The sequence below is a fragment of the Falco peregrinus genome, chromosome 7 (genome assembly GCF_023634155.1).
Source record: "Falco peregrinus isolate bFalPer1 chromosome 7, bFalPer1.pri, whole genome shotgun sequence".
Lineage (NCBI taxonomy): Eukaryota > Metazoa > Chordata > Aves > Falconiformes > Falconidae > Falco > Falco peregrinus.
In genome coordinates this window covers 20969095-20995677 of record NC_073727.1, presented here as the reverse complement: position 1 = coordinate 20995677, position 26583 = coordinate 20969095, and the positions used below count along the sequence as shown (strand labels likewise).

Sequence of the window (26583 nt, the reverse complement as noted above, 5' to 3'; positions counted from 1 at the left end):
ATGGTTTAACCTGGCAAGGAGCTAAACACCACCACAGCTGCTCCCTCACTCACCAGCACCACACCACACATACCCCCCCCTCCCCCCCCCCGCAGTGGGATGGAGGAGAGAATTGGGGGAAAAAAGTAAAATGCATGGGTTGAGATAAAAAGGGTTTAATAGGACAGAAATGGAAGGTATAAATAAATAAATAAATATAAATAAATAAAATAGTAGTAATAATAACAATAATAGAATTAGAATATACAAAACAAGTGATGCACAATGCAATTGCTCACCACCCCACTGACCAATGCCCAGCTAGTTCCTGAGCAGCAGTCCCCGGCCAGATTCCCCTCAGATTTATATGTTGATCATGATGTCATAAGGTATGGAATATCCCTGGGGTCAGTTGGGGTCAGCTGTTCTGGCTGTGTCCCCTCCCAGCTTCTTGTGCCCCCCAGCCTGCTCACTGGTGGGGTGGGGTGAGGAGCTGAAAAGTCCTTGGCTCTGTGTAAGCACTGCTCAGCAATAACTAAAACATCAGTGTGTTATCACAGAACCACAGCATGGTCAGGGTTGGAAGGGACCTCTGGCGATCATCTAGTCCAACCCCCTGCTAAAGCAGTTCTCCTACAGCAGGTTGCACAGGATTGTGTCCAGGCAGGTTCTGAATGTCTCCAGAGAAGATGTTACTCTCATCCTAAATTCAAAACACAGCACTATACCAGCTGCTAGGAAGAAAACTAACTCTATCCCAGCCAAAACAAGGACAGCCTTAAAAAATTAGGGACCTGACTTGCTGGACTTGCTCTGAACATCCTCAAAGGTGGCTGGGACCAGCTCCAAAGTGAGAGGTACAGTCTGAGGTGCCCCTATAGAGAGTAGCAGCCCTATCTGGCAGCTCTCAGATGAGGCTCTGGCTCCATCTCCTGACACTTTTTACTGGCCCAAGCATCCTCCCAGAAGCTGGTGGGAAAGGCACTGGGGATGCTTCTCACCCATCAGATCTGGGCCACAGGCATAAACAAAACCGCTGAGTGGCTCAGGCGTCCCTCAAAAGCCAGTGTTTGTGATGGTTCACTCACAGAACCCTTTGAAGGACTAATCAATGTGCTTCAGCAAAGCTTCTTCCAAGAAAACTATAATAAGCATGCTGACCCAAATCAAAGCACCGCCAGCACTGTGCTGAGCGTGGCCCCCAGACCTACAGCAAGTTTCCCCCATGTCTGGCTCTTTCCAGTGCATCGGGGTTTGCACCTGGAAGAGGCTCTCTTGCTTCTCTAAGCTCTGTTGTCCAGAGTTTTCTCCTGGGGTGGGCTTCACAGCCCCCTAACCCCATCAAAATCCATGCTGTGACCACTGTGGGCCAGGCCACCTGCAGCTCATCCTTGGGACCTCTGCGTTGCGGAAGGTGAAACCAGGACAACAGCAGCAGAGACAAGCCAGAGAAGGGAGCATCCCTGAACCAAACCTGAGGGACCAAGTGGGGAGGTATCCCTGAGGAAGGTTTAGGGGGGAGATGATGTTATCACGAGGATGAACACGTTTAAGCAGATTTTAGTAGACCACAGGAGCAAGGAAAACCTTCTGGAGAGCAAGAAATTACCTTGCAGGGCTGTGCTTGGTTCCCTCCTGGTCAGGCTGGACCCCCATGGGGGGTGCCAGCAGCAGCTCCCGGCGGTCCCCCGCCCCTGCTCCTCTGGCGCGCTCCCACCAGTAGATGGCAAGACAAGCCCACGTGTCGGGTGAGAGCAGCCAGGAGCCCCAGGGAGCAGACCTGCGGCAGGGAAGGGCTTCTCTGCTGTCTAATATAGGAGTCAGTTTACCCTGTGGTACATCTCTCTCTCTCTCTCTCTCTCCTTGGAAGGAGCTGGAGCTTCCCCTGCCCAGAATTTTTACAGACATGGCGTTCTTTGTCTCGCTAGCTCTTGGTGCAGCTTGGCTGAAATCAATCACGGGATGCAATTATTGCTGGGGAAGCACTGACAGGCAGACAGAAAATGTTGGGCATATAATGCTTCATTTCCTCAGGAAGGAGGCTGAAACTTGTCCATGGCACTGGAGCCTGAGGAAGAGCAGAGGGGAATGGCTGTATCTCAAGTCCTTTAGAAAATAACCGAAAAAGTAACACTGGCCCCGTGCAAACCCCCTTGCAGATCACCTGGATGCATTCCCTGCCTGAATTGGCCTTCTCAGGAACGATTTGGTTCACACACCCCCAGTTCCCATTTTTAATACTTTTTGGATTTATTCCAGGGACCACTTTCCTCTCTCTCTATTAGCTTCCCATCCTCCCCTCCTGTTTATGGGGGCCATGTGGGTTTCCAAGACACGGTGCACAGCTTAGGGCAGGAAATCTCCTGTCCCCGGGGCTGGGGACCATGCTGCTAACCTCTCCTGGCTGCTGGCACAGGCTTGGCAGCAGGGTGGCACTGGCCATCCCCTAACAGTACCTGGAGTCACTTTGGGAGTTACAAGAGCCATATTTATCACCACGCATGTGACCTTGTCAGACACCCGCATTTGACCTCACCAACATGGTTGATACAGGAGAAACACAAAGTTCAAAGCAAAACACATCGTGTTGCAGAGTAACTGCATTGCTCAGGTTTAGAGTAATGTTGGATTCACTCTGTAATGCCAATCCACAGCTGGACAGGGAAGAAAGGCAGGGAAGATAGTGATAAAGTTTACTTAAAGAAGTTGTTGGGAAAGGGACAGGTGGTTTCACATAAACATGTGTATCCTAGTTGTGCACAACCATCAGTTTCCCTTAAAAAAACCAAAACAAACAAAAAAAAATCAAACAAAATCATAGAATCATTTTGGTTGGAAAAGACCTTTAATATCATCAAGTCCAACCGTTAACCCTGCACCGCAAAGCCCACCACTAACCCATGGACCTAAGTACCACGTCTGTGCTTTTTTTAAACACCCCCAGGGATGGTGACTCCCCCACCTCCCTGGGCAGCCTGTGCCAATGTTTGACCATCCTTTCAGTGAATGTTTCCCAGTCTCCAACCTAAACCTCCCCTGGCACAACTTGAGGCCGTTTCCCCTTGTCCTGTCGCTTGTGACCTGGGAGCAGAGACCGACCCCCCTGGCTGCAGCCCCCTCCCAGGCAGCTGTAGGGAGCGATCAGGTCCCCCCCGAGCCCCCTCCTCTCCAGGCTGACCCCCCAGCCCCCCCATCAGACTGGTGCCCCAGCCCCTGCCCCAGCCCCCTGCCCGGCTCTGGACACGCTCTGGCCCCCCAAGCTCTGTCTGGGAGTGAGGGGCCAGAACGGACCCCAGGGCTCGAGGGGCGGCCGCACCGGTGCCGAGCATAAGGGGTCAGACTCAGTATTTGGGAAGTTTAGCATCATCAGCCCCTGCAACACATCACACACAAGGCTTTCAAAATCCATGATGGAGGTGGGAGAGGCGTGACAATGCAAAGCAGCTTTTTCGGCCTCAGCGCACCACCTGAGTATGGAGAATCCCCCATCTTCCCACTTCTGAAATTGCTCCTTGAGCAACTTCTCTGGGGTCACAGAAGAAACCTGGGCTATATGTACCTCTGACACCAACCTTGGCTGTAGAAAAGCCTTTTCCAAAGACTTCTGCTCCAGTGGTGTTGCTTGCCCCATGCCTACCCCAAATCAGGGCAATCACTGCACACCCAAGTGTCTCCCACACCCAGAGGAGCAGCAGCATTCACCACCTCAACTTCTGCCTCCCAGCCAAAGACAGCGCTAATTAATTAATGGTTTCTAGGGAGAGAACAAGTCAAGCCTTAAATTAAACTTTCTACTTCAACAGGCATCTCAGCAGGGATGGAGACCCCTGCCCTGGCCAGACAACAAACAAAGCTGCGACAGGCTCCACATCTTGGAAGAGATGGAGATACTGCTTCTTGTGGCATGGCACATGGCTACAATAGGAAGGGATCTGGAAGCTAGCATGCAAGCAGCTCAGTCCTGGAACTCGTCAAATATCTAATCACCATCCCCGGAAAAAAAGCTATCATAAAGAAACATTGGCCAGAGCAATGAGCAGAAACTTCTTGGCATTAACTGCAAGGTGTTGGAAGAGCATCTGGGCTTTGAGTTCCCCAAGTGTAGCTGCCGGCAGCATCACCACCAGTGTGAGTGGTACTCCTCTCACTGCATTTTCATCACTGCATTCATAGAGCTTAAATAGGGCCTTTCTTTCAAAAACGTTGCCTGGTTCTGAATTGAGAAGGGAGTACTTTTAAGAAAGAAAATCAACCATGAAAATTTTATTAAACCCCTGCATTTTGGTTTAAAAAAAACCAACACCTTTTTTGTATTATTTAAAATACAATTTGTAAAGCAAATATATAACACCAGAAAACTGAAGAGAAAAAAGGAACAAGCCAACACCAATGCCATAAACAATTTTTTTCCCTCCTTTGATGATTGAGAGTACGGTGAGTGGGAAGAAATTTGGAAAAATCTTCCCAACTAAAGCTGAATCCAACTATGTTAACTTTGCTTTGTGCTCCTTGCAAAGGAGCAAGGGTGGAGGGCACCACCAGTGCCCCAGCTGGTATGTGTGGTGGGGCTGGGAAACCGTGTGGTTGGTTTTTTGGGAAGGACATCTGGCAGACAGTTCTGATCACTCCGTACAACTGGTCACCTGAAGTCCCAGAAACCTCCTGGGAAGGTCCCAAATCCTCATGTTCCATCTAGACAGTATTTCTAGGGAGATCCAAAATATCAAGGCAGGGGCTGACAACAAGATTTCGTGTCCTCCTCCCACCTCTTTGCATTCCCCTCCAAGTTCCCTGTTGCACACCTGTATCAGCTGTGGCCAGCTCCAGGAGCCTGCATTGTCCAGGCTACATAGAGCTTTCACACCTTCCCCACTTGGCCTCTTTAGGTGGTCTTCTGGGTATTGAACAGTTTACAGAGAGAGAGACAGGAGAGATGGAAGAAGATCCTGTAGGAAAAAGCAATGGGGAGACTTTGGTTCCTGTGTTTCTTTCAAAGGAGGTGGCAGATGGATGCACACCAGGGTGATGTCTGAGCCCCAAAAGGGCTACCAGCCAAGGCAGCTGGTTGCAACCTCCAGCAAACAGCTCAGGGGCTGTGGACTGGGGTCCCTCATCCTCCTTGGATTCTCAGCACAATGACTTTTTCCTCCTGTGCACACTGCAGCTGCCCTTCCCCATCACAACCCCCTTCACCACGGCGGCTGTAGCTCTGTTGCAATCTCTGGAGAGTCAAAACCCTGCCAGGCTGCCCTGGACCCTTGCACAGACACACCGTCTGGAGGAGGCCACGGTGTGTCCCCAGGGACCCAGGTACAACCATTCCCATGCAATGTAGATCCTGCTGGCCCCAGTCTCCTGCCAGCTGAGGACCTGCAGGTCACTGGCAGGCATATGTGCCTGGGGATGGGTGGGAAACGTGTGTCCCCTCTCTCCCAAAGGCTCAGTGTTATCTCAGGCAAATGGCCCAGCTGCTGTTGCCAGGCTGGAGGTGGAAAATCTACTCCTGGCACTGATCCTGGGACATGCTGCCAACAGAGCAAATGCTCCCGGGCAGCCATGGGTCATCGGCAGCTCAAACATCTGCTCTGTCGTCTACAGCATGTCTCGAGTGAGACCCTACTGCCCTTGTGCAATGGATGGGGCAGTTTCTCCACCCAGCAAGAAGACAGCAAAGCTGGGGGTCAGCTGGATGAAGAAATAAAGATATTGCTGTTTTCTTGGCAGCTTATCAGTCAGCCAGCAGAGAAAGCAGCTGAGCAAACCTCTGCGTAGATCCTGTCCTCTGCTTGATGTCATCACAAGGCTTTGCAAGTCCTCTGCCATTAACAGAGGAGGAAATATTCATAGACAAGCGCTGAAAGAGGCGGTGCCACAGTGCAAAGCAAGGGCTGAACCTTAGCTGTCGGGCACGCGGAGCTGATGTCCACAAGGCAGTTTGAGCACGCAATGCAGTGGAGTGATGGGGCCACACTGAGTCCCTCATGTGCAGTGGGGTCCTGTTGCTCCTGGCAAGAGCTCAGATTCTGCCAGAGTCCACTTTCTATCCACATGCTGGATATGAACCCCTCTGGTCTCCATCAGCACACTGGAGAGGTAGCAGCTCCTCCAGGGAGACTGCTCCATGGTCTGGTGGGGAAACCAGAAGATCAGCTGTCCTGGGCTTGGACAAGCAGGATCTGCATGTCATTGACTCCTGCTCCTCCTCCTGCCCTCAGTACCGGTAAAGATCGCAGCTACCTGAGCGGGGCTTTTTAATTTTTGTTACATATGTCAGGTTTCACACCAGCTTCAAGTGGGAAGAGACTGCAGGAGGAATTGGGGTTATTCCCAGTTTCCAAAGCACATATGGCTTCAACAAGGGCAGCTGTAACATTATTGGACCCCAGCACAACTTCAAACCCACTTAACCCACGCAGAACCATGGAAAAAAATAAGCAGATGTGACAGGGAGAGAGATGACATAAAAAGGAATAAGAGGAAGAAAGTGAAATTGCACATTTATTGACCTTTCCTCCTTTTGCATTCCCCAAAGGCAAGCGCAATGTGTGTCTGGCGGTGAGGAGGCTGGACTCAGGCAGAGGGAGGGGGTGTCCATATGCAAAAGGAACATTTTTTATTTCATTATTAGACACCCATATCAATCAGCTGCAAGACACAAATTCACACCAAACCAAGTTTCCCTAGTGCCAGAGCTCACTAAGCCATTTATGCCATGGAATGGCATCCTTGGGGTGGTGTGTCTATGTAACTAAATGCATCCAGACACTCCGATGAGCTCCCTGTATGACACAGAAAATGTCATTTTAGCAGTTTATCACAATTTAGGAAATGTTGGCAAGCCGTATCTGAGCAATAATAGTGTAATTCCTGTATTCATCAAGGGAATGTGTGAATGTTGCTGTGGCCATGTAGTGAAAATCTGCGAGTCCACTAAATTAAGTAAGATAATTAAAATATAAACAATGATTATAAATAAAATAGCAATAAACCAAAAATAGTAACAAAACAACTCTGCACTTTTAAAAATTAATTACAGATATTTTAGTTCATACAGCTCGTACTCATTTTCAGAAGATTTATTTGTTTCTTAAAATTATAAGGATGAGAAAGGTAGGGATTGCTTCTAAACCTCATATGAGTCTCTCAGAATCACGGGACTCCAGCAGGTAAGGCTTTAAAAAGTGCACCAAATCTCATGAATCTTGGGCTTCAGATGGCAAAGAACCAGCAGCAGTGGTTGAAGGGGAAGCGGATGGTCACTGGATGAACTTTGGACTTTGCTTTCTCTCCTCTGACACATCACTTTCGCAACAGCTCTGCTGATGACAGGGCTTTACCCTGGCGTTACAGAAAAGCTGGAGAAATTAAGGACCTATTGAACCAGACAGGTAAGGAGACCTCATCTTCACAGCAATGTTCCTTTCTTGCCAAAAAATGATCGTCTCACTGGTGTCCTTGGAACTGCACTCTGATGTCCCCTGCCAAGAACCTCCTCTATCGAAAACTGGCCAAAAGGTCATCTCACCCATGCAGCAACACGCTATGACCTCACTGCAGAAGGGTAATTCCAGGGGATGCATTTATACTGCCAGAAACATGGTCCTGGCCCTTTCCTCTGGATGACAAACGTGCTGAGGAGGCCCACAGGACCAGGAACAAAGGCAAGGGACATGCTAAGCAACTAGCAGCAGGGTGGAGGACACTTCTGTTGAACTTAAGAGGGACATGGGACAGATGATTTGATTACAGGAAGATATTCAAGAGTCTCCTTGTGCTTTTTCTTACGTGTGGCTGGATGGCAAAATCCCAGGACCTTGGTAGAAAGGGTGGTAGAAAGGAGATGGCCCAGCCTGTTGGTGTGAGACCCCAAGGAGGGACACATCCTAACCCACAGTGCTGTGCCACATCCCCTTTCTCCTGCTTCTTGGTTCCCATGCCAGGCACTGAGACACCCAGAGGGGAGATCACACGACTAAACTGAGCAGAGCCTGGACCCCCTCTGGCTGGCACAGTCTTGCTGTAGCCAGATAATGGATTCGTTCATGCTCCAAAGCAGGCACATCTCATCAAAACCGTCTGCTGGTTCTTGCCCTGGACTAACCCCTGACCTATTCCCAGGGATGGGGTTGGCAGGTAACGTAAGGAGAACAGGCATCAACTGTGATCTGGGTAAAACTGTGCTGTTCCCCCCCAGCCCCAAATCCCTTGCTGCCCAAACCTTATTCCCAAACTGACAGGGATTTGGACTTCCAGCAGCTTTCCTTCTCAGGACAGATGCAGATGGTGTCAATCAAAGCTCTGGATCCAAGGGCATCCACAACCAGCGCACAGGCTGGAAGCTAACTCACGCCAAAGGTCTCATTGGCTCCTCTGGGAAAGTTTGACTGAGAAACCTGAGGTTACGTCTGTGCTAAGAAATAACCCTCCTGTGGCCATTTTCCATTCAGCTTTACACAAACCTTCAGGAGAGCTAAGGAGATGTACAGAGATGTCTTCAAACCATTCAAGTCTATCTGCCTCCAATCATGACTTTAAGCCCATTTTCCTTTCTTCTTCCACCTGTCCGTATTCACCTCTTGTCATGCTGTAAGACTTTAAAACTTTAGGGCTGGAAAGATCTTTCCTGTATCTGCACAATGGTATGGGGATTGCTCTGTGTTTAGAGACCAAAATGACTACAATAACACAAAAAATAATAAGACTTTCAAGCACTGACTTCTGTAGGAGATTGCTGCTTTTCCTAGTGCTCAGATGAGGTCTGCCCAAGCAGCCTGGGAAGGCATGGCAGCTAGAGAAATGAGCATTTCTGTGCTGGGGAAATGCCTTCTGGATCAGGAAAGGAGTGGAATTTCTCAGCGTCTGAAATCCTCTGAGGTGAAACACATTTCAAGATAAAAGGCTGCTCTGGAAAAATAAAACTGAACATCCTGTTCTACTTCTATAGTGGAAGTTTCTGACTTCACTCAAAAAAATGTCATTTATAGGAAATCTGTATCTTTTCCACATAAAATGTCACTGAAATCAGCACTTTGGCACTTCCAGCTAGAAAAACATGTAGCAGTGAGTACCTGTAGCTGCTCCCAGAAAGACCTTAGTGGGCCCCCAGACTGGCTGGAGAATCTCACACCTCAGTTGGAAGGATGGGAGACAAACGAGGTGGGACCACGCTTTACAAGATGGCCAGAGGGAGAGGGGAGCAGCACAGAAATACTGAATGATTTGTAGAATTTTGCAGGATATCAGAGCTCTACTTGAGGTCAGAAGAAATATTATCCCACATTTTAGTTGTCTTCTGCTGTGGGGACCCATCTGAGAGAGAGAAGAGGGCACAGTCTGTAGGTGGCATTCAGCCATTTGTATTTTTTGACAAGAAGATTAAATCCCCTCAAAGCTGAACACTAACCTGTGTGATGCACCTTCTGAGGAGCTTCAGTTTGCTCCTCAGGGAGACTGCACAAGGACTACAGAAAACACATCTCCTGGAAGATATTAACTGCATAGAAGCAACCCCTGGGTCAGGATGGATAAGGGTTGTTCTGGACAACCAGTCCAGTGCTAAACTAGATCTCAGTTTTACCAGACTGTTGGCTTGAGTTCTCAGAAATGCACAGGTAGTCTGTGCCAGTTTGAAGGAAAGCATCCTAAATGGCTCCCAATTGCAGTATAAGGTGCAGGAAGAAAATTTCTGTTCTTGCTGAGCAATGCTCACTCCAGATTTGAGTTCCACAACGGCACTGCTGAAGCATGCGCGTTTTGAAACCTGCCTCGACTGGCAAAAGCCAGCCATGTGTACCAACTCTCTTAGCTGCTGTCTGCAGTTACAGTCATCTTTAAACACCTGGTTTTATTCCAGAAGCTGGCCACGGAGTGAAGAGGCAGGCATCATCACAGCCATCCCGTGATATAAATGACGCACCCAGGAAGGACAGCAACTGTTCTTGGGACACTGCTAGCCAGTGGGTACATGCGAGCCCACCCCACCACACACCCCCTCAGCCCCAGCATGCCACAGATGCTCAGACCCGTGGCGAATTTAGAATCACATACAATTATGGTAAGAAGCCAAAAATAGCCTGAAGAGCACTTGGCTGGCCCAAGCTTCCAGAAGAGCAAAGGTTTTGCTATGCCAGCTAATGTTCACCTAATATAGAGACAACCTGCCTCAAGGGTGTGAGGGAAGACCCCAACATTGCCTGAAACATTGGGTGTAACGCGGGGGGCTGCAAGGTGGGCATCCCAGACCCTGGAAGCTATGTTCCTGCCCTCTGGCTAACCCTGGTGCTCTCCTCTCTCCACCTCCCTGGGCTGGACTTCTCTTCCCCGGAGGCATGCAGATCTCCCAACAAACTTAATTTAGAGCCTGGCCCTGTCCTGAAGAACAAAAAGGAGGGGTTTGCCAAAGGCACAGAGGTTAACCACCCACAGTCCTCACCCTCTTTCACCGAGGGAAGGTTTCTCCTCTTCTGCATCTCCTTCTGACATCTTAAGATGCAGAAAGCAGCTACATGTGTATGGGCTTAAAAAAAGGAATTAAGTTTGACATCTCAGGAGTTAATGATTGCAGTAGGGCCTGGACCCAGACCCCAGCAGGACTTGCATTTCCATCCCAGGCTCGGGCAGTGACTTTCAGGGCGACAGAAAGACCCTTTCCCCAAGCCCTGTTTCAAATTCAGCACACTCTGGGTATTAACAGTACATTGCCATAGCGGCACGTAGCTCAGTACCGACTTCCAAACCCAGGGGAAGCTGAAAGAACATGCTCCATCAGCACCCACACCTTGAAAAGGAGCAGAGCTCCTTCCTTTAAAGCTTTTTAGTGTACACCAACCAATAAGCACGGCCTCAGCACTGCTTCAGCTCTGTGCGTTCCCTCTTGGGTGGGAACAGCAAAGCGAGGACAAAGAAGTCAATCGCTGACTCCAATGCAAGCCAGCAAGGAGGAGAGGTAAAATTGAGAATTAAAAGCAAAAAGGTTAGGAGGCTTTTGTTTTTGCTGCACAAATGCGATTGCAGGGTCAAATATTCTTAAATCTCTGAAGAAGAGGGTGCATGGAATAGTTGTTCTTGCAGGGCCTGAAGGACCTGAAAGGTGATGGTGATTCTCTCCTCAGCTACGCAGCTTTGGATGAAGCACCATCACCTATAGCACTTATGGAAGCCAGACCAAGCATGTGTAAACAAGAGTCAAACTAATTATCAAAATGAAGTAACTGGAAAGAGCACGGTGGTGTAAACACCCTCACTGTTCCGCAAGAAACATAATGGTTGCATTAGTCATTAAATCATGGTCAAGTGGAATGCTTCCTCCACAAGAAGTTCCCATCATTAGAAAGTTGAGGTGCGGGAGGAAAGGCCTTGTTTAACCTGAAGGGAGCGTTTATTCATCAGTTAACGAGGCAGGGTGCGTCCACACTAAGTTATCAGGAGCACGCTCCTTCTCACTCATGTCTGCACAAACCTCTCCTGATGACAACACTACTGGTTGCACAACAGCGGGAGTCAAGACCTGCACAGAGGCAGAAACGAGGACTCTATGATCTGAAATGCATGGCATGTTTTTAAAGCTCCTCCCTCAGAACACCATCGCTCTTTCGCAATTTCAAAGCTGCACAGATGTAAAAAGAGAGACAGGAACACAGCTAAAGACAGGCCTGCTGGTTTCTCCACATGAGAAGCTACGAAATCTAATGTGACAGAGGAATATTTGGAACCCAGCACTTTTTGGATGGCTACAGTCTAACAAGCACAGCCCATACACCTGAAGAGGCTTGCTGAAGGTGGAAGGGTAACCATGTTGTATCTGCCTAGGAGCGACTGCTACACAGAGCAACTGGAACAATCAGCAGAAAAGTTAAAACATACAAATGTTTGAGAGTCACTACACAGACCAGAGTGCGTGTGAGCCTTTCTCTGCGCCTCAAATCCTGCATCGCTTCTGCAGCTGAAGAAAAGGCATCAGTGCTAACAAGCATCCCTCCATCAGCACTCTTACATGCTCTAAACAAGGGTGACAAACCAAGGATACATCTGCATAGGATTTTATTAAAGTAGGCATCATCCACAACTGCCAACATTTGAAAAAAATACTCTTAACTTTTTCTCTCCTGAACAGGTAATTTAACAGCTGTAATGCTCAAATGCCATGAGAGAAGTCTCTGCCCAGAAGTCAAATTTTGAACTGGTTGCAAAAGTTTGACATTTTGTACCACATCAAATTGGTTTAATACAGAAAATACTGTAACATAGTTACAACAGAAGTTAGAGAGGAAGATACAGAAAAAAAACACATGCATTGTTGGTCACCGGTTGAAAACCGGAATTTCATACAGGACTTGAACCTTGTAGACACATCTAATCACATTCCCTGACTATCACCATATTATTGCCTCCAAACAGCTCTCTATTGCAACACGGTTTATTTCAGATTTTGCAAAGTATAAGTTTCTTAAACAGCTGCTCCTAAATTAAGACGGCAACTTTTGGCAGAATAAAAATAAAAATTGTTCAAAATGCTATAGGTCTGAATTTCACCTTCACCGCAACACCTTATCCAAAGCTTTTGTGCAATGCCTCAACCAAGGACAGTGTGTTCCAAAAGAAAGAACATTCTTGCTCTTCACTCCTGTTAGTGTTAACTGGAGCTCTGAACACAGGTGAGGGGAGTAGAGCCCAGGGCTTTGAGTGAAGTAAAGAAATGGAGTGAGGCCCATCAACAACTCTATTTTGCACGTTTTGTGGAATGGAGGCAATGGGGAGTCCCCAGAGTCTGAATTATGAGAGACTGGAATGGACAAGACGCTTCAGCTCACATTAAAGCCCTTCATCTGATGGTTCAGTTTAACAGTCCACCAGGAGATATTCCTGTTTTGGCAGGGCAGAGGACAAAACCTGAGCCAGTCTTTCCTTTTAGGGTATGAATGGAGGGCCAATTTTGCTGGCCCATTGGGCCAAATATTACACTTGAACAATGTGATAGTTACAACAGTGGCCAAAGTTTAAAAACTTGCCTTGTCAGAAATGTAAACAATATAAAAATCTTTCAATAACAGGCCACAACCTTAGAGGGTTTTGAGCTTAAGTACTTGGGAACAGAATACTTTGCCAACAGATGAAACAATAAGATACATACAAAACCAAGAGACACAAGTTTAACAAATGTTTAAAGTAACTGGGTTTCACCACAGAATCTTCATTTGGAGTTTACTTTCATGAGAAAACATATTCCCTGCAGCATGTAGACTCCTTCACAGAGACAGAAATCTGGTCATGTCAGTTATCCACTGGCTGTGGAAACACTGCAGGGCTACAGAAAGCATAACAGACTTGCAACTACCAAAGCATCACCACAGAAAACATAGCAAACAAGTTGTAGGCAAAAAAATACTTGAATGTGTTTACCTACACACACTATTGGAGTATACAAGACAATAAAGATGGAGAGCTTCAAACAGGGAATTTCCAGTAATTTTGAAAATGAGATATTTTTTCTTTGGAAAAAAAAAAAATATCAAAAGTTCCCAGATTCTGTTTCTCAAGGCATGCTATAGCTATAGTAGCTGATGGCTCAGATTCACATCCACAGAAACTGGTATTTTACCTAAAACGGCTTTCCTGTCTCTCCAGTTTGCTGTTTCTCAAAGTCTCCTAAGTAGCTTTTGAATAAACATATCTTCCTTGCACACAACTACTAAGACTCCCTTTTTAATCCCAGAATCTCCTGTGCATGAAACCCAATGAGCAGAACAGCCCTTAACTGTAGCTAGAAGATGGTTTCAGCTTCTGGATCCCTCTCTAAAGAATAAAAGCATATGACAGTTACACATAAATAGCATCTACAAATACACTTACAACACACGTGGAAAGCGTAGTGAACATGAACAGATTTCAAAGGCTGACTTGACTCTATCATAAGACTCCATCATCAGCCCACCTTTAAAACTTGCTCCAGGCAGTATGTCATCATGCTAGCATGGCAAACAACTGGGATAACCAAAAGTAGTGCTAATTAACAATAAACCCATACACGGGCATTGCCTTCTTGCAATACGCCCCAGATTCATTCACATATATGTAAACAACTCTTCGGATTTCAGAACTGCCACTGAGGTTAACCTGAAGGCTGCAGCAGTTTCAATGAATAGGACAAAGCCTAGCTTGTAAACCCTGTTTTTTTAAAGCATAGTGAGAATTCAAGTCCTGTTCGCCTTCACATTTATAAGCATTATAAGAATAATGCTACTTTGTATGCCCTCTGTACAGAAAAGCGTATGTTTATACAGCACTACATATATATATATAAATATATATATATAAATAGAAACTATTGACCAAAGTTTGATTTCAAACTAGAATTGCATCGACCCCTGCATTTTGGAAACATGAAGTAACTCTTCTGATCTCTCTTTTGTAAGCAAAGAGTAGAAAGGATCGTATCTTACTACGATCTAACATGCTCCACCAGGAGAATGAAAAGCCTATCATTAACTTTGCAGGATATACCCAAAACAGCAGGTTTGGCAATATTGCCCCATGTTGTTTGCCAAAGAAGAGGTAGGCAGCAGGAATGATTGGAGAGTCATCAGCCTGGAGTTAAGTGCTTTTTTTTTTTTTTCTAGCTGCTTAAGTGTGGAAGTTAAAGAACTCTATGTTTGTCATCAGTGCTGTGCTTGGAGACAGTACCAAATGATGTTGTTTATCTAACAGTACATTCTAGCTAAAGTATGTTTCTGCCCAACTCTATTGCTACTTATGAAAAATTAATAACTGACATGCTCTAAGTCTCAGAAAATTATAAACTAATTTAGTCATTTCTTCCTGGTCCTCCGTGGAAATCTGGTAACATCTTACAAAGTATTTCAGTTAGCTTGAGCAATCCTGGACTCACACCCAAGGAAGCTAAACATTGTAGCCACCAACTCTGGCAGATCATAATCGTGTTTCCAACCCCAATCCCTCCGGGCGTTCCTGTCGTCAAAGTTCATCGGCCAGCTGTCAGCTGTGGTGGAAAAAAAGGAGAAACAGGAGCATGAGGCTTAAGAAAAACATCTTTAAACTTTAAGATGCATCACCACTGGCCATTTGAACTACTGAAGCTGAATTTCAAACTGTAAGACTTGAACTGTACAGGAACAACTTGCAAGTGTCTGAAAAGGAAAGAAACTGGTCTGCCCTTAACATATGGCAGTCTTAACATCTTTTCTTACCCACTGCTAAAGAAGCTGATACTAACCTATGGCCTGCCTGACTTCATCCACATTGAAGGTCACTTGGAGCTCAGGAACATGCTTCTGCACCTCTTGCACTAGCTCTTCAGGAGTGAAGCTCATGGCACTGATGTTGTATGTCCTCATGCTCAGTGCCTCTGCAGGGGCCTCCATGACCTCTAGAGTTGCTTTCAGACAGTCATCAATATACATCATAGGGAGACGAGTGTCCGGCTTTAAATTGCATTGAAATTTGCCAGTCTTTATGGCATCATGGAAAATCTGGACAGCATAATCTGTAGAAAAGACCAGTGGATGTATGTACTCATCTGCCTCCATCTGTTGTTCACTCCACGACAGTCAACAACCCCCAGACCACCTCCAAAGTCTCCTGTCTAAAATCTAGCAGCAGAACTGTGTATTATTTACACTGAGCTGCAGGAGCGTAAGTTATTCTGAACTATCCCAGTGATATTCTAGCACTTGCACACGGCAGCAAGAGAGCAGAGTTTAAAAGATTTTAAAAGAAAATGGTCTCAATGGGTGTAATTGATCCAAAATCTCTTACTGTTTAAAGGCAAAGACAACAAAATCACACCCTAGGCTGGAGTGTACAAAAGTATCGTTGTAACAGTTTAAATAGTATCCCTACACTCATGCTCTATACTGCCACAGATTAAATTTCTACAGACACATTAAACATTACTCTATTGGCTTGTTTTTGCTCTTCTTGCCTGCAATACTGAGAACCATGTCCAAGTCACTTACCAGTTGTTCCCCCACCAGGCTGAGAGTCAGCAGATATAACTCCTGGATACCTCAGGCAGCGGAAGTCTAAGCCATACCGGTAATGGTAGTACTACAGAGGGAAGAGAGACACATAGCTTTACACATCAAGACTAGGCCATACAACTGGTTGATTTCACAGGAAGTCTGCCACAGATGAACCTTCATGCTGCAGCCATCCCCTGGCAGGAATGAAAGCAAAGGAACTACCAAACAGCCTCCATTCCCTGCCAGGTAGCTGATCTCCCTGCTTACTCTTTTCTAGTTTACATCCACATCAGTAGATATGGATTCTTGATACAGATCGGCTTCTAACGTAAGGTTTAGATCTAGTGCTCAGAAACTGAAAATTCCTCAGTTTGTGAGACATTTCAGGTTAATACAATCTTCAGACCTTCCACTGTCCTTCGTAAATTTCAAGTGTGAGGAAACTGTATGTAAAAATATCAGGTTTAATGATGTTATGTTTATAAAAAACTACAAAGCCAAAAGATAAGTTGTGCATGTACAAACTCCCATGTTTTTAACTTCAGTGTCTTTTTTTGGAGGGGGAGGAGCAAGTGTCATCATTGTCCAGTATGCTTTCAGAAGGCTTTGTACACTGACATTTATGCAATGCCACTCATATTGGCAGATGAGGCAGAAGCCACAGTCAATATAAATTGTTTCCCTGTTTCTTTTGAAAGTTAGATGTTGGCCAGCTTCCAATTCTTTGCACTTTTTCCAACAAAACTCAAAAGACCTTTGTCCTTAAGAGCTGCCTCAGACTACTATTGAGCACTCAAGCCTCAAGGAAGGAAAGAAAGGGAAGAGAAATTCAGTCAGGAATCTTACAAAAGCAATTAAGTTCTCCTACAACTTTGATGAAATAAATAAAAAATTCTCACTTCTCCCATGAGCTCAGCATGAACCTTGGAGACTCCATAGATTGTCCTTGGTCTCTGAATGCAGAGATCAGGAGTTGGGTCTCGAGGAGAGGTAGGTCCAAAGGCTCCAATAGTGCTTGGAACGAAGAGCCTCAAATTATGCTCAGCTGCAATATCCAGAACATTGTGTAAACCTGGAACAAACAACAGGATTTATCAGAACATACACAGCACTTTCTCAAGGCTCTGCAGAGTCACAAACTTGAAGCCCTTGTCACATACCAGTAATATTTACAGCTCTGGCCAAAGGGACGTTTGCTTCTCCAACAGCACTGAGTAAAGCACTATAGTGGAACAGCCAAGTTATCCGATTATTCACCACTATCTCACGTAAATTCTTGTAATCCAAGATATCCGCATAGATAAAAGGACCTAGAACAAATGGAACCAGAAGGAAATTGAATGTCAAGAAGAATGGATGTAAAGAGAAGTTCTACATGAAACTCACATTGCTGCTTCTTGACCATAGCTGTATTCAGAATGTGACTGCACAGCAGAGTGTGTGCCTAACAGCAGCAGTCAATGAATCAGTAAATAAGCAGGAGAAAGGAGTGGAAACTACCTTCACCTCAGCAACAGACTGATGCAAGAACTCCTGTTTTATCCAGTCAACAGCATGAAAACAGGGAACATCTAGTGTACAATATTCAAGTATCTAAATACATCATTAAACAGTAACAATGAAGAAAAATTTATGCAACTTTCTAATGAAAATAATAAAAAATCCTACTCTATATCCACCTTAACATAAAAATTGCCTAAGCATGGAAAAACAAAGCACAAATTTAATTTCCAGCTTGCTCCCTCCAAAAGAATAAATGCACCTCTTTTTGCAGCAGAAGCACAACAGTCAAGTTCAACTTGACTCAAGTAGTTACTCGGGTCAACAAAGTGGCAAAGCAACAGTGAAAAAATTCAAAGAAAAATATTTAGAAAAAGGGAATAATAGGCAGGAAAAATCCATGTCTTAGCACGATTTCAAAGCAGGAAGGTGTTATCCAGAAGTTTTGAACAATAACTTGTTCTGTCTAATCCACATGTCATTTAGACTTTGGTAATTAATCTATGAATATCAGAGATAAAGTAAAGATTTTGTTTATCATGTGCTTCCCCCAGTCACTTACCACTATAAAAAATGTTATCTGCAGGCTTCCTAATGTCAGACAAGATCACATTGTTCTTTCCAAAGCGTTTCCTGTGTAAAAATACCCATATGGTATGAGTCCACAGTCTTCAAGATAATTCATAAGTTGCTATTGCTATTTTGTTTTGCAGGAGGCAATATCAGAGGAACAATTATTTCCACAATGAAATCAGTTATTATGCTAAAAAAACCACCAACAACCCTTTAAATGTCAATAAAGCATTTTAGGAAAATTAGTAAACTACTACTAATAGCAGTGAAAGGTTGCCTAAGGATAGAGAAATTTTCTAGAAAAATTAAAATATGTTGAGAAGAACTACCTTCCTACCCTCTTCTGAAAATTTTACCCAGAGATAATCTACTCCCCTGCAGCCAGCAAAAAGCCACTGGGCTTGCTGCAACTGCAGCTACATTTATACCAACAAAGAACATAACTGAGCAATCTCTGCCTTGTGCTTTTCTAATCAACACAAGGCTGTCGCAGAGGTCAAGTCTGATGGTGCTGGAATACATTCCAGCCTTCTATTATTTTGATTATTTTAAAATAAATGTATCATAGAAAAGGTAGAAAACATTCAAACTGCACCACAGGAATGCAGTAAATTTGCTCATTTTTGGTCATAGTCCAAATCCTCTGCAACAAACACTGTGTGTTAACAATACTCTGGAGCTGAGCAGGTGTCGATATGGACAACGGTACGGGCCAGAGACAGCTCTCAGACCATTTTATATTTCTTGAAAAGATACCATGGAAAAAATAAGGTAACTGCGTATGTGAAGCAGAGCAACAGAAAGAGTCAGAATAAACATATTTTCAATTTACTCCTTTTGCTGCATCAGTTTATCTTCCACCAAATCATAAAAACTTCCATATCTCATATCCTAATCTTTATTTTTGTTTGTACTTTACTAAATAGGGCATCTTATTCCTGAAGCCACTGAACTGAAATTATCAGAGATAAAAGTCAGCAGCTGCAGAGCCCAACAGCTGGGTAGCTAGCAAAGGACTAAGTATTTTTTCAAGTGGATGTATGTCCTTTTTTCTCTCCTGTAGTCCCTGTGTAAAATCACCGCCTTTGTCTCTCTATTGAGCACTGAAATCCAGCCTTATTTGGCTATACCAAAAAAAGAGAAAAGGGAACCTGACCACCCTCTGAGGATTCAGATTCTGAATACTTCCATTTAACTGGAAGCAAACTGAACTCAGTGGCTAGTCTCTTAGACAAAATTATGTTATTTTGGAAATCGTGATCAATGTACACACAGAAAGTACATCAGTGAACCTAAACCAAGCACAGGAGTAAAAAACTAAAAAGATGGTGAAAAACTAAAATTATTTACAAAACTAAGAGGCAAAAAAGAATCTGCAATCGTCACCAGGATTCTTTTATAAACAACCTTTCAGAAAATTATTGCTTTTAGAAGTGATGGTTAAAGCTTTAATTTCTCACTAACAGCAAGTCAGAGAATCATGACATACCTCAGAAGCTTAGCAAGTCCCACTCCAAGCTGGCCAAGACCACCTGAAATGGAATACAAAAGAGACAAAAATCAGAAAGTGGTATCAAAATACAGAGTTCCATCATTGCATGTATCGCATTAGAAATAACTACTATTTTTCCCAGTTAGTCATAAAGCTTTATTTTTTTCTCAAGGTAAACCAAATGAATAGGTTTTAGTAGATTTCCAAGGGAAAAAACAAAACAAAACAGGAAAGTTCACATGGGACACCAATCTTATCACCATGTGGGAAAGATCATCACAATTCCAAAATATTTTGAGTACTTCCAGTATTCTGCTTACCAGGGAGGAAGAAAGGGAGTGGGGGACTCAACTGAGAAGGTGGAGCAGCAATACAGTTATGGCAGGAATGCTGACCTGTAATTAGCACCCGAGGATGATCAGACTCGGAAAAAGAAACCGAGTGAAAGCTGGCATCAGAGGCCACCTGGCGAGGCGAGACTCCAATGCATCGAACTGGCACAGTGGAAATCCCACATCCACAACCAGAGCTCTGTAGCAGCTGGCTGACAGCTCTGCTCACGTTTTTGACAATTGCCATCTTCGTCCTTCAAGTATGCTGTGAGAACAAGAGAAAAAGATTATTCACATATGACTCAACCATATTAAACATTTTAAACGCTCCCTTAGAAAACTGAAGGGTTTCAGAAAAGTCTGATGCAATCCAAGTCCCAAGTTGACGTGCCAACTGAGAGCCACGTCTACTAGAAGCAGTCTGTGAAGTAAGATAAACAGAGGTAACGTATTCACCAGAGCAAGCTCAAGAAAATATCCACAGCCCCAGCACAGAGTCCAGTATAATGAACAGTGAGAACACAGTTCAAGTTTAAGCCTTTTTAAAACTGTCACTAGAAACCATGATTTCAAGCACAATAGACAACAGATACAGAATTCAACAAGTTCAGCTGCTATGATTACACAGCTTCACTGTAGGTGCTTTTGAGTGAAAGTTTTATAGACTGCATGAATAAGCAACCCTTCTTAGTATTGCATCAGCAAGACTCAGCTAAGCCAACAGAGGCTTAAAAAAAGGTCACTGCTTTGCTCAAACTTAACACACACGATGGACAGCAGCCAGGAAGCAGAACAAAGGAGAAGCAGTATGTACCCAGGACTGACGAAAATGTCCTCCTAATTTCACACACACACACACAAAAAGACATGATTCACTCATCATAACACAGCACAAAATTATCCCTATTTAACCCTGAGATACATGCAAATTTGGCTTTCTTTCTCTCCAAATCTTTCATATTGGGAAAAGAAATGGAGAAGAATGTAGCTCAAATTGCATCCACAACAGGTCTTCCCTGAGGCTGCAGTTTACTTCTTTCAAATACACTTCTTAAGGAAGAATTTAAGTGATTGTGCCTTATCCCCTTCGAACAACTTTCAACTCTTTCCCGAAGTGCTAGAGTAAGTAAATTCCCACACAAAAACATATTTCAAGCTAGCTTGCTTGAGATTACCCTGTCAATTCCTTTCTCGTACATGTTCTTGTGGTATCCATTATAAAAAGGAAAAGGGGGGGGAGAAGGGCAGCTACAACAAGAAATTACAGCAGCTAATTGCTGCAGATGAATTCCAGCACTACCAATTCTAGTATGCATAGAAAAACAAACAAGTAATTAATGTGGGTGTTCCTTTCACTTAGGGCAACACGCAAGTCTGCAAATTTTCTGATACTTTAGGGAGTCCTGCTATTTAAATACAGAAGACTTGCTAAACTACCTATCACATGCTTCATAAGATACCCCCCCAAAAAAGTGCATTACTAAAAAGCACAATTGCATATTTAAACTGATCAAAGAGACTTATTCTGAGATGCACCTCCCCTCACACCCCCTTAGACTTGTTTGCTCACTTCTTTATTACCTTGAGAAGCACAGTCAGTTAATATCCTGATGAATTAGCCAAGCTTCTGTTGCACCTCAGCCACAAACCCATCAGAGGGATCAGTCTCAGTGATTATAGGCTTGATCCATCAAAGCTGTACCTCTCCTTTCACAGTGCTACAGAAGCAATCACTCTGTCTTCTCTAGGCTTTCACAAGTCTCTTGCAATTCCTTGTTATACCCCAATCCGATATACCTGCATCTAACTCCACCTACAAAACCAGAGCAAACAGACTATTCCTTGAGTGCTGAAAGTGAAGAAGCCCCGTTTCCTGAGGACTCGATCTCAGAGGTAATTAATTGCTCTGTAAAAGGTTATGACATTGTTCTCCTATCTTGATTCTCTCATGCTGATTTGTACAAGTCAGTTTATATTGCTGATAGGCCACAAAGATGATTAGGGGACTGGAGCATCTCTCTCCTACGAGGAAAGGCTGATAGAGCTGGAATTGTTCAGCCTGGAGAAGACAAGACTCAAGGGGGGGGATATTATGAAAATATATATATATATATATATAAAAATACCTGAAGGGAAAGCACAAAGAGGGCAGAGCCAGGCTCTTTTCGGTGGTGCCCAGTGCCAGGATCAGAGGCTGTGGGCACATGCTGAAACAAAAGAGGTTCCCTCTGAACATCAAGAAAGATTTTTTTTTTTACTGTGAGGGTGACAGAGCACTGGCACAGGTTGCCCAGAATGGAGTCTCCATCCTTGGAGATCTTCAACAGCCATATGGATGTGGTCTCGGGCAGCTGACTGGGTGGCCCTGCTTGAGCAGGGGGTTGGACCAGATAACCTCCAGAGGTCCCCTCCAACCACAAACATTCTCTCACGCTCAGCCAAGGCACTAATGAGATTTCCCTCCCATGCAAGCCCACCTTCACAAACCAGACATATTGCTATTTTTGAGGCTCAGTCCCTCTCAAACTTATTTGAAATTAGCCAACAGGTGCAAAAATAGTTACATGTAAAGAGGAAGAAGGCAGCAGGCAGATATACCCAGATAATTCAATCTCATAACCCATGTTTCTCCCTAGGAAACCAATGTAAGTTAAAGGGCAGTGTTAGGACTTTTGAAGAGCCATGATAATCCCTTCTTGTTTCAAACGGGTAATAAACACTTACAGCACTAAGAGAGACTCACTGGTTTCTGTCACCAAAAGTTTCCCCTTAAAGTACCTGAAAAAGCATTTTGCTTTCTATAAACAAAATATAAACTAAAGTTTATTGCTACCAAAAATGCCATGCTAGGATGACATTGGTTTCCCACCTACTGGGCTGGTTTCTCCAAACACACCTGGAGTGAAACCACACAGGCTTAAGCTGAGAATTTACTTGCAAGTCTAGGCTGACTCAAAAGAACAGTAAACACATTGTATACCAGACACTGAGAAACCCCAGGCTCACCAAGCAGCGCAGCTGCATGTGAAAATCCCACCTCTGACATGCCTGTATTTCTATTTTAAATATGAAGGGCGGGAGGGTAACTAGCTATTAAATACTAAAGCTGCCAACAAATGCACAGATATATATAAAGACATTAACATTACTCCTTAAAAGCACCTCCCCAAACCAATCATAAGATACAGGTAGCCCCAACACAGTGATTAACTCACAAAAGCAAACTGGGACAGAGAAGCCCATTCTGCTAGATCAGTTTCTCATTGTAAGTAACTTCAAGGAGTTAACAGCTCTGAACACAGAAAGTATTCATTTAACTGATGCAAAAAGCCTTAAATTCTTTGATAGGTTTCTCTTTCTTACTATCTCAAAGAGGAATACTTCTGCACCTTTAGGAACCGGAGAGAAAAAAGAAGTTACACATATATTTTTCTTTTCAACTCCAGCCCTCCTATATTACCTTCTGACCAGTTTCTCAGTCACTGGTTTTACTCATCAACCCAAACTGATATTAGAAACTAGCTCTTTTGTTTTCTAAATCAAGTAAAATGAAGAAGTTTTATCTTGAAGCATGGAAGTTTACTTCCTCCACCCCACTAATTTAAACTAACAACCAACGCTAATCTAAAGGATTAAGCAAGACACACTGGAATTTTTCCTCTTCTGTACTCACCTGTCCCTCAGCCGGTAATAGAGCAGAAGCAGAATGGAGACGGCAATTTATAGGACACTGCCTCTTTTGAAAGCCAATCAAAACTTGACAGAAAGTAGGAGTTGTCCCACACCTTTAAAAAAAAAAAAAAAAAAAAGCATGCGCGTGAGAGCTGCAGCAGCGAGGGATATCACTTCGTTCACATTTGCTTGATTTTGAAACGTCTGTAACTTTGTGATAGGCAGAGAACTCTGAAGCTATGCAGCCCGCTCTTTTAACTAACAGAACCTTACAACCTAGGGTCATCTGTGAAGGACAGGTTTTAAACTAATTGGTCGTAGTGCAAAGTATTAGTATAAAGTAAACACATGTTCAAATGTAAAGCAATAATCTCCCTGGGACAGCAGGAAATTTCTGAGTTTTCTAAGAAGATTAAAGTTCAGGGAGAGGGAAAAGAAGTGAAAAAAGTAACAGGTCTATAAAGTGACACTTAGCATGTTAAATGCCAGTTGCTATTCTTCTGCAAGGTTTCCAAAGTGTTATATAAGCAGCAAGCACTTGCTGCTCATATCAAAAAAAAATTTAAAAAAAACCCCAAACCACAAAAAGTTTATAGAAGTTAGAAATGTCTTCTGTATTTGTTATTAATAGAACATTATGGTGATAAGATAAGAAACTCACGGGTTAGGCGTGGAAAATCCCACAACAGTAAGCTTCAAAGAAAATGCAAAAGGGGTAGGTGAGAGAGGTCAGAACCAAATGCCAGATCTCCTGCAGCATTTCTGGGGGCCGCACAGCTGCTGAGATGCCATGGGATGCCCCTCCACAGAGCTAACCAAAGAAGTCCAAAATGTAAGATAGTCTCTAGGGCACAGGATCTTGCAGATCCCCAACCACTAGGACTTTCAAAACAGCCAACAGCCTCGGGCATATGGTCCACACCAAGCTATTGTTCTCACCTCATATTTGTCTTAAAACCACACAGTTTCTGCTTCAGACATAAAGAAAAGCTTCTGCACTGGAAAGCTCCTCTACTTATTTCCTGCTCTGTCAAGAGCTTGAGTGGAAAAATACTGCCCACCTGGGCACCCAGAAGACAAGCACATGCCACCTTGCCTGTCCTGAGGAACAGCCTTACTCCCCGGTGCCCAGGTGCTGCCCACTGGGAAGTCCATTGGATCACCACATTGGAAGCACTCAAGCTGCAACAACCAGGGGATACTCCCAGCTCAGCTAACACCACCGCCTGGATAGCTGGGCAGACCGAAAACCATCACACATCCCCTGGTGGCATCTCCTCAGGTTCTGAGAGCCCCAAAGCGGGGTGCAGGGACCCAAGAGACCCAAAGCAGGGTGAGGGGACCCTGCATGCCTCCCTGTGTCCCCTGGCAGGGTGGATGGGGCAGAGCTCCCGGGTGGCCAGCTGCTGGCTAACCTCAAGCTGAAATAACCTTGACACGCAGGCACAGCCCCAGCGGCTCGTTTTACTGAGGTGACGCAGGAGGCGACGCGCTGCCCCTCGCCAGGCCCGCCAAGAGACGACGTCAGCCTGCAACACCGAGGGACCCACGGGGAACCTGACCTCAGCAACCGAAAAACCCAACAAATACAGGAGTCAGATTATAGCCGCAGCTCGGCAGCGTGAAGCCCTGCGAGCGGGGAAGGAAGATGCGCCTCACGGCGGGTGCCCGGGGATGGCTGGGGGGAGGGAGGCGAGGGGCGTCCCCCAGCCCGCCGCAGGGCTCCGGCACCGGGGCCCCGGAGGGGTCTGAGGCCCAGGCGCCGCTCCCAGCCCCCCAGGAACGGTGGGGTGGTGGGGGTTGGTCCCGGTGACCGCCGCCGGCGCTGAGGCGAAGTAGAGCGGGAAGCGGCGCCCGCCGCCCCCTCAGCGGCCATTGAAGGGGGAGGGGGTGGGGGAGGGGGTGGGGGGAGGGGGTGGGGGAGGGGGGTGGGGGTGGGGGGAGGGGGAGGGGGTGGGGGGTGGGGGAGGGGGAGGGGGTGGGGGAGGGGGGTGGGGGAGGGGGAGGGGGTGGGGGGAGGGGGAGGGGGGTGGGGGTGGGGGAGGGGGTGGGCGCCCCTCCCCCACCTCATTCATTCGGTGCCGGGCCGTGGAGCAGGGCGGCCCCGCGGCCCAGCCCCCCCCCGGGCCCAGGGCTCACCCGCCGGCCCCGCCGCACTCCCGCCGCCGGCTCCCGGTGCCGCTCAGCCCGGCGCCGCGCCCCGCAGGCCCAGCAGCGATGGGGAGGGGCGGGGGCTGCAGCCAGACGTCACTGCCTGCCGGGGAGGAGATTGGGGGAGGGGCGGGGGGCGCGGTGTGACGTCAGAGCGACGCCACGCAGGCGTGATGTCATCCCCCGCGAGGCGCATCGCTCCCTCTGGGAGGGGGCACGCTGCAAAGGCTGGGCCCAGCGGGGCGCTGCGGGCGGGGGTTCCCCAGGTCAGTAGCCGTGTCACCGGGCTGTCCCCCCCAGATATGAGGTCAGCAGTCACCAGCCCGGTGTCACACTGCACCGAAGGCCGAGGGCAGGCGTGGCGAGAGCCGTTCAGGTCTGGAAGGCGTGAGGCGAGGGGAGCCGTGGGGGCTGGGCCCCACCCCGCCCCAGGGTCACCCCATGGCGAACACCACTAAAAATAATGTTTCTAACCGCAGCGGCACCTGGGGCTGCGAGGTAATATGTCACACAGCCCGCCTGCCCACAGGAAGCCACGGCCCAGGTGAGGAACTTGTTCGAAGTAACGATTGAAGAAACTTCTCTTGGGGATTAGGTGACCTACGGCCCAGTGCCTTGAGCAGGATGAGCGCGGCTGTGGTGGTCCCTCTGGGCAAGAAGGACCAGCAACCAGCATATTTTGCTAAATAAAACCTTTTGATTAAATGGCTGTTGAGGAGACCATGGCAAAATGGTGAGTTCTGCAGGGGTTGTGTACCTGGGAAAAAGACTGTTCGATGATCCACATACAGATGGAAAGTTCTCCTGCCTCCAAGAAGGAATTCATACAGATGTTGAAGAGCAGGTTAATTTATGGCAGTTTAAATGCCAGAAAATCTTTTAAGTATCCAAATAAAAAAAAAAAAGG

General features: G+C 45.9%; 1 protein-coding gene across 1 annotated transcript; it reads right to left on the bottom strand.

The window, feature by feature from the left end:
• Nucleotides 1–12001: 12001 nt before the first annotated feature.
• Nucleotides 12002–25739, bottom strand: LOC101915015 (L-threonine 3-dehydrogenase, mitochondrial-like). The gene is made up of 10 exons (XM_055810668.1): nucleotides 25665–25739; nucleotides 23527–23638; nucleotides 19917–20118; nucleotides 19519–19561; nucleotides 18019–18089; nucleotides 17117–17266; nucleotides 16856–17028; nucleotides 15951–16041; nucleotides 15209–15478; nucleotides 12002–14974 (listed from the first exon to the last, which is right to left on the bottom strand). The coding sequence occupies exons 3-10, from the start codon at nucleotides 20098–20100 to the stop codon at nucleotides 14835–14837; spliced, it is 1122 nt and encodes a 373-aa protein (XP_055666643.1). The 5' UTR covers nucleotides 20101–20118; nucleotides 23527–23638; nucleotides 25665–25739; the 3' UTR covers nucleotides 12002–14834.
• Between the last annotated feature and the right edge of the window lie 844 nt (nucleotides 25740–26583).

Bases quoted from the DNA above. Each gene is read 5' to 3' on its own strand.
- LOC101915015 (XM_055810668.1), bottom strand. From the start codon at position 20,100: ATGGCAATTGTCAAAAACGTGAGCAGAGCTGTCAGCCAGCTGCTACAG. The intron at 17,029-17,116 runs GTATGTGACAAG...TGTTTGTTCCAG, and splicing joins CAGAGCTGTAAATATTACTG to GTTTACACAATGTTCTGGAT. The intron at 15,479-15,950 runs GTAAGTGACTTG...TCTTTTCTACAG, and splicing joins GCCTGGTGGGGGAACAACTG to ATTATGCTGTCCAGATTTTC.